Below are 12251 nucleotides of genomic sequence, written 5' to 3' on the forward strand. Positions count from 1 at the left end.
TGTGGATCGTCCATCATGCGGGGCTTACCTTGGATGTGCGTTGTCCATCATATCGGACATTGGATTTGAGCGGCCCATAATACAGACCACCCAAGTGTCCAATTATTTCATTCAAATATAGCACACCAGATCGATTGAACCAGTGCGGGGCAGCTAAGCCGTGGGATCCACCTAATGAGAGGTTTGGTTGTTCACCTAGTCCACCAAAGCATGTGCGCTGGCATGTAAATATGCAGATGTGATGTTTATACCAACTCTAGGTGGAGCCCCACTTAAAACATGGATCAGATCTCACACGAGCATACAACATCAGAGTGGTGAGTGTGTGGCGGGATGAATATAGAGCGGGATCTCACATGGGGTTCCGCTGATTAGTACGGTTGGTGCCAAACACGAGATATCCATTCTCATTACTAGTGTAATCTCCATAAAACGACCATATCCAGGCTATACTATCCAAACTATGGTACGAAGTACGTACCAAACGGCTCACAGCTGTGTATGATATTCAGAGCTGAGAAAGTACGTTGAGCATACTATGGCTTGGTTTATACACTGCCTTCAAAGGTTGGGCCTTGGGCATGGTGAGCCCTGTCCCTTCAGTCATGTCCACCTTCTCCTCTCCAACTCGTTCCCACTCAAAGCATTGGATCAAGGTCCCCAATGCCAGGCCCACAATCCGTACAGCCAGACCTGCACCCGGACATGCCCGCCTTCCATGTCCAAATGGGATCAACTTCAAGGCTTCCTTTGCCCCTTCTGGGCCTTGAAACCGCTCCGGCTTGAAATCTATGGGGTCTACCCATAGCTTAGGATCTCTATGAATAGCCCACGCATTGACCAATAGCATCGTGCCATATGGCACGTTGAAACCTCCAACGATGGACTCTTCAGATGACTCGTGGGGCAGTAGAAGTGGGGCTACCGGATACAATCGGAGAGTCTCGTTAATGATGCAATCGAGGTATGGAAGCTTGGCAAGATCTGATTCATCCAACAAACGAGGTCCCACTTGCAAGTCCAGTTCAGCTTTAGCTTTCTCCAGCACATCTGGATGGTTCAGTAGAAGAGACATGGCCCATTCCATTGTCAGAGATGACGTGTCGGTTCCCGCAGTTAGTAATGCCTGATCACAGGGATTCTATGTGAGGTGTAATACATACTTTGATAAAAGGTTTGTTCAATAGCATTTGGATTCAGTTTACCAGTAGGGCCCAAATGGCTGAGGGATCCGAACCATTGATATATGTGCTCCACTTTGGATGGTCCATGCACCATGCACCAACACTCAGATGAAAATTTCTTTTAGCCATCCATTGGTATAACGAATAGATGGTTAAGAAAGAAAATACAATAATGGCTTATTTTCAACTCACAAATGAAAATATTCTATGTATAGATTCTTCCAATCCAGGAAATTTGGTGCATGGGGCAACCACAGTCAGACCCAATGTATCATGGCCCCACTCCAAACGAGGCGTTTTTGCAAGTATTTTGCTAGCGCGCTCATACATTTTTCAGCTGGCTTCAAAGCTTATTACTAAGGTAAAATATGCTAGAGCTTCTGAATTTGTAGTTGTTTTGAAGCTGGCATTCCTAATCATAACCCTATCTAGTAAGGCACTTTGATTTTTCAGTGCAAGATAACGTCTCACTAACCGGAGGGAGAGTGATGGAAGGGACGGGGGCTAAGTACCTGTGCAATGTAGTCATTTCAAGCGTTTGTAAATGTATAGTAAGTTTACACTATCGTATCCATATTCTATATTCTTATTTTCTTCTTTACCGGGCGAATAGAAAATTTGAGTAGACATGCAAGAGAAATGTTCATGTCCATCCAATTGAATGGTAAGATACTATCCAGCCAGTACCAACTTTTTATGTGTGTGACATCCAATTTGTCCTTTCCCACCAGGAGGATCATGTAATGGGAAAAAAAAAACACTCATCCCAATTCACTCTTCAGATTAGAAGCAATATATAAAATGATGAATAGCCGCTGATATAAAACAAAACATTTTGGCTCACCTGGTGATTGGATCGGGCTGATTTTCCACCATGTGAGCCCATAATAGTGCAATAACCTTTTGGATGGGTTCGATATTGTAGCATGCATGGCAAATTGAAAACTATCCATTGGTTGGACGGTAAATTAGGGCCTATGTAATCCACCTGGAATTTTCAAGGAATATATATATATATATATATATATAAAACTGTTATAATTTGAACCAATAATCAAAAAGACCATCAAGCTTATCTTTCTCAAATCTAAGATGTTCCATCTATTGGATCATCAATCCATATCTTGAATCATTGATCTAAATCATCAAAACTTATAAGTAACTGTTGGATTTTTTTAATTAACCGTTAAAATTATCATTTGACAAATAGATCTTCTAGATCACTGAAAACGACCGTTGAATCACTTGATCCACCCGATGATAATCATTTACTCTATTAGATTAGTCATGATTTGATTTGAGATCATGGATTTTAAAAGTTGATGGTAGAGATTTGCTTAGATATTAACCATCAGTTGTTGTATCTTTATATGATTTGAATATAGCATTGCTTACCAAATATTAGCGCAAGCTGAGCTTAGTGGCAAGATGGTTGTGGGTGGAGGAAGGGTCACCGTCTATTCGATCAGGCTCATGGCAAGACAAGTAAGAGCAAATTTTTGACCATCTATTTGAAAATCTAGTAAGAGTCAGGCTTGCAACGGGACAGCCAGCAAGATAGTAGGAGCCAGGCTTGCAACTAGACAGCCAGCAAGAGTGACAATTCATTCAAAGTCTTGGCAAAAGATAGGTTCATGTCACGATGATTGATGGAACGGCTGCCTATTTGAAAATTCAGGAGATGACCTGTAGTCGGCGATGACCTGTAGTCGGTGAAATCAATTAACTCATGACAGGAAGTTCAAGATTGAGAGATCTAATTCCTAGTGATCCAATGATGTGATGAGGGATGGAGGGAGGAGGGATAACTAAAAATTATGCCTCATGTTAGGATGCAACATTACACATACAATTGATGTGGTATTTGGGTTGGTGATGACCTAGAACACTTCACTCTTAGCTTTATTTATTGGCATTTGGGACTCTTGCTGTAGAGTTATCATGTAATCGGTCTCACGGGTAATTGTCTCGGCTACTAAGCAATTGTAGACAATTACATTTTGCCAGATGTAACTAATAATTATTGTGAATAGGTTGTTCGATCATGAACACTCTCAAGCCATTACATAATTGTGATCATTTGTATCTTACTGCATGTAGATGATGATTGGTTGATCTTACATTTCCCATCATGTGACGTGTGTCTAGTGACTATAGCCGTTCTAGCTTTATCTTTACCTAGCTTCTAGCTTCTCATTATCTTCCTTCTGCCGATTGTATCGGCCGTGAGAATCTCATCCTGATCTCTCATATAATGGTGCTGCTACATGTTAGTTTTCTAAGCATCTAAATGTTATATATATATATATAATCTTAATTTTAGATTATGTCACATCCAAAATTTGATCAGCAATTTGGATGGTCTGTGGTGCAGGGAAGGATATGATGAGGTCGATCACCGTCTACCTCGGAGAATAACTACTTTGAATCCATAGAGCTCTCTGGACTCCTCATAAAGTTTCCTCGAATCTACGAGGGATAGAAGGAGGAATAATTAATTCTTGATAAATTCAAAATAATTTGATTCATAGAAAAGAAATGAAATTACAATCCTTTAAATAATGAGCCAAACCTAGGATAGAGTTTTGGACTTCGCCTGTAACTCAAATATCCTAAAAACATAACTTATTATAAATAGTAAACTTATTATTTATAGACCGTCTCTATTTCTATTAGACTTTATTGCTTTAAGCCAAAAATAGTAAGGGTCTATTTGTTAACATTGAATTTTTGTACTTCACACAGAATTTTGAAAATATTTCATGTTTAGTGGTGTTTGTTAACGCATAGGAAGGAAAGCGCTCTACGATTTTATGTTGAATTTTTTTAGTGATGGGAGTCCTTTATGTTGAAAATTTTCGGTGATGGGAGTCTAGCTTGATGGGGAATGAAGAATGCGCTCTCTAATTATTATTTTTTAATCAAAATTATCCTTTGCGAGAGAGATTTTCTCCCTTGGGTTATACACATCCCCACTTTTAACATGGGGCACTTTTCTGAGCCCACCATGATGTATGTGTTTCATCCATTTTTGAAGATCATTTTAGGGCGTGATACCAAAAATGAGAGGAATATAAATCTCAAGTGGACCACACCACAGGAAAACAATAGTGATTGGATATGCACTGTTAAATTCTCCTAAGGCCCAATATACTGTTTATTTGACATCCGATCTGTTGATTAGGTCATATAGACCTAGATGAATGGAAAAAATAAAGATCATCTTGATCCAAAACTTTTATGGCCCCCAAAAAGTTTTTAATGGTCGACGTTCATTCAACACTGTTTTCTTGTAACGTGGTCCACTTGAGATTGGGATATACCTCATTTTTAGTCTCATACCATAAAATGATCCAGAAACATAGATGGACGGCATGGATGAAAGACATGCATTATGGTGGGGCCCACATTTCACCGACTAGCAGCCATAGGCTGGTGGCAGGGAATAGCCAATCTGTTTCCGCGGGGACATGGATTAGCTACCGACAGGTTGAATAGCGAGATTCGCAACCAAAGTGACGTCATTAAGTTACGTGGGCCCACTATGATGTATGTGGGCCCCACTCTGATGTGTGTGCTTTATCTATACCATTCATCTATTTGGATATTTAATTTTGGGGCATGAGTTAAAGAATGAGGTAAATCCAAATATGTAGTTGACCCCACCACAAAAAACAGTGGGAAGATTGATGCCTACCGTTGAAACCTTCCTAAGGCTTGCCATGATTTTTATTTGAAATCCAAAAGTTAAAACAGACATGAAAGAAGGGAAAATAAAAATAGTAGCTTGATCAAAAACTTTTGCGGCCTATTTAAGTTTTTAATGGTGGGCATAACTCTCCCACTGTTTTCTGTGGTGAGGTCCACTGGAGCTTTGGATTTAACTCATTCTTTAGATCTTTACCTAAAATTATATTTCCAAATGGATGGACGGCGTGGATACAAAACATACATCATGATGAGGCCCACAAAACATACATCATGATGAGGCCCACATAACTTGGTAATGTCAACTCAGTAGCCTGTGAGTATCCAATCCGCGTCAGCGGAAAGGAATGCAGATTGGCTGGTGTGCGTCACCCCAGCCTTATAGATACTGTATTGATGTCAGCAAGTTTTGTGGGTCTGAGGTATGTGTTATATCCAAACTGTCCATTCATTTGGAGAGCTTGTCTTAAGGCTTGATACGAAAAATAAGACACATCTAACTATCATGTGGACCATACTGCAAAAAGCAATAGGGGATTGAATGTGTACCATTGAAACCTTTTTTGGGGTCAGAGAAGTTTTGGATCAATATGAAATTTGTTTTTCCTCTTCATTCAGGTTTTTGTGACCTTATGAACAGATTGGATGGAAAATAAATGTTATGGTGGGCCCTAGGAATTGTTTAACAGTGAAAATTATTATCTCCGCTGCTATTTGTGATGTGGTCCAGGTGATCTTTGGATATGATTCATTTTTTTGATAATGCTCTAAAATGATCTCTAAAAAATAGATGAACGGTGTAGGTGGGGCCATGTAACTTTATCTCCTTTGAACCGTTCGTGTAACTTGGAGATCGAGGAGCGTCAGTGCTCGTCTTCAATTGTTAGCCAGTCTGATTCTCGGACAGACCTAGATGGTTGCTTCCAAGACTTGGTTTCCACACCCAAGTATCCCTTGTGTACGATTTCTAAGTTACCGGGTATCAAGTTATATGGCGAGATTTTAAAACCATCACCATATTTTCTCCTAAAAATCATTAAACAATATTATCATGAGAGTATTAAAAGGTATTAAAAATCTTGTCATTATTCAATTTCTTGCAATTTTGTCACAAAAATAGCGTGCCTTTTTATGAAATAAATAACTAGGATTTATATAAATTTATTTTTATACTATATATATATTTTTTTAAATACTAATTTTTATGAGAAAGAAATATGACACTGGTGACTACCGGAAGCAGATTCTGCGTACTTTGTAACTTTGGGAAGTAAACACTGTGATGCTACTGTAGTTTATTTGTAATATCCACCCCGTTCATCTGTTTATGAACTCATTTATGACATAAGCTCAAAATTGAAATATATCTAAAGTTCAAGTGGACCACACCACATGATACAGTTTGAAATGAACACATACCGTTGAAAACTTGTGTGGCCAACGAAGTTTAGAATCAAGATTATATTTTTGTGTTTTCCCTTCATCATAGGCACTGTCTATGTGACCTTATCCAGGTTGGATGACAAATGAACATCACTATAGCCCATGGAAGGTTTCAACGGTGTAGTCCACTGGACTTTTGGGCATACTCCAATTTTGGGCTCATCTTTAAAATAATCTTTAAAACAGAATGGACGTACGGTGTGGATAAGACACATATATCCACGGTGACCCACATGCATCCACGTAAATGGGCCCCATAGTTTCCTCTGTAGGCTAAACTCAGTATGCAGTCGGCCTTCCAAGTAAGTCAAAATAGCTGATATCATACGTGACCCAAATAGGTCACGAACAGTCCAGGCTGATCTAATTGTCCATTTCTGTCCCCACCGCAATGATCCAGGGCATCAGCCACTTATGTGTGGACAGAGAGATCTCTAACGCGTGAGATCCTTCCTATCAAGGCAGGACCCCATAAATGAACGGTCTAGATAACTACGCAGAGTGGACAAGAAGTGTATAGAGATGTGATAATTACCGCAATCATGCCCATGATGATGTGATCGGTGTAGTACTGGGGCTGTGTTTCTTGCAAAGACAGCATAACATCGATCAACGTCTTCTTCATCTTCTTCCCCTCTCCTTGTTCGCAAGAAAAATCGTCCTTGTTCCTTCTCCTTCGATGCTCATCGATGAGAGCCAGCAAGAACTCATCCCTCTCCCTCGCCAATCTCACCATCCTCTTCTCAACCCCTCCCAAATCCATCCACCCCAAAAAAGGGATGAAATCTCCGAAATTCGACTCTCCGGCCACTGCCGGCACCTTCTTAACAATCTCCCTAAACCGCCTCGCCTCCTCCAAATCCACCACATTCTCTCCGTAATACCGTTTGCCAGCTATCATCCCCATCATCACATTGAAGGTGAGCTGGGAGAACCTCGTCTTCAATTCCACCACCGATTTCCCCAATTCCGAATCCTGGAACAGGTCTTTCACAAGGGAGTGGACCTCCCGGATTCGGACGGCAGAGTACATCTTGATGCGGTTCGAGGAGAGGATCTCGATCGTGGCGATGCGGCGGAGGTTGCGCCAGTGGGAGCCATAGGAAGCCCACCCGATAGCGGAGTAGTTGTAGGCCATGCGCTTGCCAAAGAGGATGCGAGGGCGGTTGGCGAAGATGATGTCGTTCTTGGAGAGGCAGTCCTCGGCCGAGGAAGGGGAGGAGATAAGGAGGACGGGGCGAGAGCCGAAACGGAGGGAGAGGATGGGGCCGTAGCGGTTGGATAGGACGGTCAGAGATCGATGGAGGGGTTTTTTAATTAGATGGAGATGGCCGAGGATGGGAAGAGATGGTGGTGATGGTGGAAGCTTCTTTGGTTTTGCGAGCAGGCGCTTCGATATTGAGAAGAGGAAGGAGAAGAAGAGGAGAGCTAACATGGAGAAGAAGAAATCCATATTTCTGGTGTGCATGAGAGACAGAGTAGGGTCTAGTTACTTTATAATGCAGTGGGAGATGGTGTTTTACAATACACGTGTAGATGCGCCACGTGGGAGATGGTGTTTTACTTTAGAATGCAGTCGGAGATGGTGTTTTATAATGAAAGTTACGATATCCATGACGTCGGAGTTGGTGTCGGATTACAACAATGGTCGTGTACACGTGGGAGATGGTGTTTTATAATGAAATTTACGATATCCATGACGTCAGAGTTGGTGTCGGATTACAACAATGATCGGGTACACGTGGGAGACGGTGTTTTATAATGAAATTTACGATATCCATGACGTCAGAATTTGTATCGGATTACAGCAATGATGGTGGCAGCGGGTATACGGAGTTTGTGTTTGGAAACGGATAGGCTGCTCCCATGCCACCAGCCAATGGCTGATGGTCGGTGCTGTGGGCCGACTATGATTTACGTGTTTCATCCACGCCGTCCATCTATTTTTCTATAAAATTTTATGATATGATAGTAAAATTAGGTATATCCCAATCTCAAGTGGACCATGTTATAGAAAATAGTGTTAAATGAATGTCGACCATTAAAAACTTTTTAAGGGCTATAAAAGTTTTGTATCAAGCTAATTTTTGTTTTTTCTCTTCATCTTTGTATGTATGACCTATATAACAGATTGGATGTCAAATAAACAATACAGTGGGCTTCAGGAGGATTTTAATGATGGATATCCAATCACTATTGTTTTCCTGAGTATGGTCCACCTGTGGTTCATATTCTTCTTATTTTTGTATCAAGCCTTAAAATCATTTGTAAAAATGGATGAACCTAATGAAAGAAATACATACATTACAGTGGGCCCACCGAGCACCCACCACCAGCCACCGGGCTGGTGGCGGGGTAGTAGCCAATCCGTTGCGTGCTTTTCCGACCAAAGGGCTCACCTTCCTTGTGTACGTGTTCTGTATACTGTAGCAGCTTGCGTACAGATTAAATGATTAAGCCTGTTTGTGTTTTGTTAGTGGAAAAAATTGGTATTGAATTCTATTTAGATGGTATTAACATTGTTATTGCACGATGATTACATTCTTAAAATACCGTGTATTTTAGCCATCCAATCCCAGGTTTGGGATACAAATCTTGTTACAGGAAACACCAAATCAAGCAAAATCCTATTTAGTAGACCATGGAATCGTATTCAATAGATCAAATTCACAACTGATGGTGTTCACTTGTACACATATATAACCAGAATGTCATGTGTAAATAGTGTATATGGATGGACGGCATGCATGCACGCATGCATCAATGTAGGGCAAAATGCAATTCCATTCCATGGGACCAAATGCAATTCCATCCCACTAATTCCAACCTTTCTCATCTTCCCCAAATGTTGGATGGAATTTGCACGGGACCAAATGCTATTCTATCCCACCTAATCCTTATCTAATACCCTCCGCCAAACACCCCTAGATGGACGGATTGGAAGTGATTGGAAAGGATAGAATGGTAAAATCCCGGGATATGCCAAACGTGCCAAACAGACCTAGTGAACTTGTCCCAGGACATAGCAAACCTATGGATCTTAAACCAATGTACTAACATCACCATCATTACTGTAAAATTGATCTCATCCAATACAAGAAATAGCGCTTTTACCGACAAAAAAATTTCGTCGGTAAAAATAGCGCTTCAGTAAAACACTACTTTTATTGACGATTTTTTTTTTCGTCGGTAAATGTTTTTCTGACGGCTGAAAACCGTCGGTAATAATGTTTTTACCAACTAAAAATTTCGCCGGTAAAACTATTATAATTTTTAAGATGGAAAATTTCCGCGCTATTTTGAAAACTTTCATGGTGAGAGTTTTACCGACGACCTAAAACTGTCGGGAATAATGTTTTTGCTGATGAAAGAAAATGTCGTCGCTAAAATACTACTTTTACCGCGAATTTTTTTTTTTCATTGATAAATGTTTTTTGTAATAATATTTTTACCGATGAAAAATTTCATCGGTAAAACTGTTATAATTTTTAAGATAGAAAATTTTTGCGCTAGCCTGAAAACTTTCGCGGAAAGAGCTTTACCAACAAACTAAAACCGTCAGGAATAATGATTTTCCCGACGAAAATAATTTCGTCGGTAAAACACTACTTTTACTGATGATTTTTTTTTTCGTCAGTAAATGTTTTCCCGATGGTTGCAAACCGTTGGTAATAATGTTTTTACCGACGAAAAATTTCGGCAATAAAACTGTTATAATTTTTAAGATAGAAAATTTTCGCGTTATCTTGAAAACTTTCATGGTAAGAGTTTTACCAATGAACTAAAACCGTTGGGAATAATGTTTTTCCCGATGAAAATTATTTTCGTCAGTAAAAATTTACTTTTACCGATGAAATTTTAATTTCGTAGGTAAAAGCCAGTTTTACCGACGAAAATATTCGTTGGCAATGGCTGTTTTGAATTTTTGAAAAAAAAATCAAAAAATTTACATTTACCAACGAAAGTTTAATTTCGTAGGTAAAAGCCCTCTTTACTGACGAAAATTTTCATCGGTAATGGTTGTTTTGAATTTTTGAAAAAAAAATTCAAAAAATTTTCTATTATCGATGAAATTTTAATTTCGTAGGTAAAAGCCCTTTTTACCAACGGAAATTTTCATTGGTAATGGTTGTTTTGAATTTTTGAAAAAAAAATTGAAAAAATTACTTTTACCAATAAAATTTTAATTTCATAGGTAAAAGCCTTTTTTACCGACAAAAAGTTTCGTCGGTAATAGCTGTTTTGAATTTTTGAAAAAAAATTTTAAAATTTTTTTTACCAACAAAATTTTAATTTCATAGGTAAAAGCCCTTTTTACCGACGAAAATGTTCATCGGTATTGGCTGTTTTGATTTTTTGAACAAAAAAAGCGAGAATTTTACTTCTACCAACGAAAGCTTTATTTCGTAGGTAAAACTATTTTCCCGACGGACATAAACCATTGGCAAAATTCCGATACAATGTTATTGCCGACAAAATCTATTTTCTTCGGTACGTGTTTTTACCGACGGACCTAAATCGTCAGCAAAAATCTGGTATAATGTTTTTACCTAGTAAACTTATCTTCATCGGTAAAAGTGTTTTTCCCGACGAACTAAAATTGTCGGAAAAAGGTTCCCGCCACGAACAAAAATTCCCGCCCCGTCCGAAAACTCACTTTTCTCGACGAGTAATTTTGTCACTAAAAATTAATATGAAATTTTTTACCGACAGCTGAAAACCGTCGTTAATGGTTTTTACCGATGAAAACCGTTGGTAATAATCCTCTATTTTTCTGTATATATATATATATATATATATATATATGAGTGGAAATTTTTTTATGTAATTAACAAGTAATATTTAAATGATTTGTAATATCACATGAAAAAGAATATTGAGAAGTTCAAAAATTTTAACAATGTTTGAGAAAAATTTTGAAAACAAAATGATGTTTTTGAAGAAAAAAATAGGCATTTTGAAATTTTTGAGAAAAAAATTAAAATATGAGAAAATTTTTGAGATTTTGAAAATAAAATTTCAGAATTTGTATTTAAAATTTTTTTGAAATATTTTATAATAAAACATCATGGCGATCCCCGCGAAGATTTCAATGGTTAATGTTTCCGTTCTCACCACGCATATGGATAATTTGTGGCCCAACTTAATTTATGTGTTTAATCGATGTTGTTCATCCATTTTTTCTGCTCGTTTTAGGTTAAAAGAAAAAAAAAATGAAGTATATCCAAGCTTGTAATAGAAGACACAACAGAAAACTGTGGGAATAACAATGTTCATAGTTGAAACCTTACTAGGGCCTGCAGTGATGTTTTCTTTTTTTTTTTCATCCAACCTAGTGATAAGGTTAGAAAGATGTCGATGAAGGAAAAACGAAGATATCAGCTTGATTCAAATTCCCACTTTTCATGTGGTGTGGTCCACTTGAGATTTGGATATGCTTTAGTTTTGGGATCTAGCTCTAGAATTAATGAGCTGAAAACACGAATGGACGGCGTGGATACAAAATACATTTATTGTAATACCCAGTCCATTCCGTACTAGTTTCTATGCATATATGTACGATAATCGACACCCTTAGCTAGACCTAGATTAGCCGTTCATAGTACACACCCAACTGACCGAGACCTCTAGACCTTGAAACCTATCTCATATCAACCGCCCCATCACCGCGATCGTGGCGGTACCACCCGTGCATCGGTATGATACTCCGTTAGTGAGATACGCCGTGAAGGATAATAAGTGTATCATGTGCGCATGGCACCATGTATTTCATTTCACACATGTGCACAACACATGTCATGCACACATGTACATGCCACACATGGGTGAGAGAATCTCTACCCATGTGTGTGATGTCATATACCCATACCTCTTCTCTCTCATGTGCATGAAAGTCAACCTTTCTCCATGCCATAC

The 12251-nt window shown here is 38.8% G+C and overlaps 1 protein-coding gene across 1 annotated transcript; it reads right to left on the reverse strand.

Moving 5' to 3' along the window:
* Positions 1 to 348: 348 nt before the first annotated feature.
* LOC131229167 (cytochrome P450 81Q32-like) lies at positions 349 to 7811 on the reverse strand. The gene is made up of 2 exons (XM_058225050.1): positions 6871 to 7811; positions 349 to 1126 (listed from the first exon to the last, which is right to left on the reverse strand). Exons 1-2 carry the CDS (start codon positions 7801 to 7803, stop codon positions 509 to 511), a joined length of 1551 nt encoding a protein of 516 aa, XP_058081033.1. The 5' UTR covers positions 7804 to 7811; the 3' UTR covers positions 349 to 508.
* Between the last annotated feature and the right edge of the window lie 4440 nt (positions 7812 to 12251).

Source organism: Magnolia sinica, chromosome 16 (assembly GCF_029962835.1).
Source record: "Magnolia sinica isolate HGM2019 chromosome 16, MsV1, whole genome shotgun sequence".
Lineage (NCBI taxonomy): Eukaryota > Viridiplantae > Streptophyta > Magnoliopsida > Magnoliales > Magnoliaceae > Magnolia > Magnolia sinica.

What these genes read in the sequence shown, in the direction of transcription:
- LOC131229167 (XM_058225050.1), bottom strand. Translation starts at nt 7,803, where the DNA reads ATGCACACCAGAAATATGGATTTCTTCTTCTCCATGTTAGCTCTCCTC. An exon ending in TCATCATGGGCATGATTGCG is followed by an intron (nt 1,127 to 6,870) that starts GTAATTATCACA and finishes CCCTGTGATCAG; the next exon opens with GCATTACTAACTGCGGGAAC.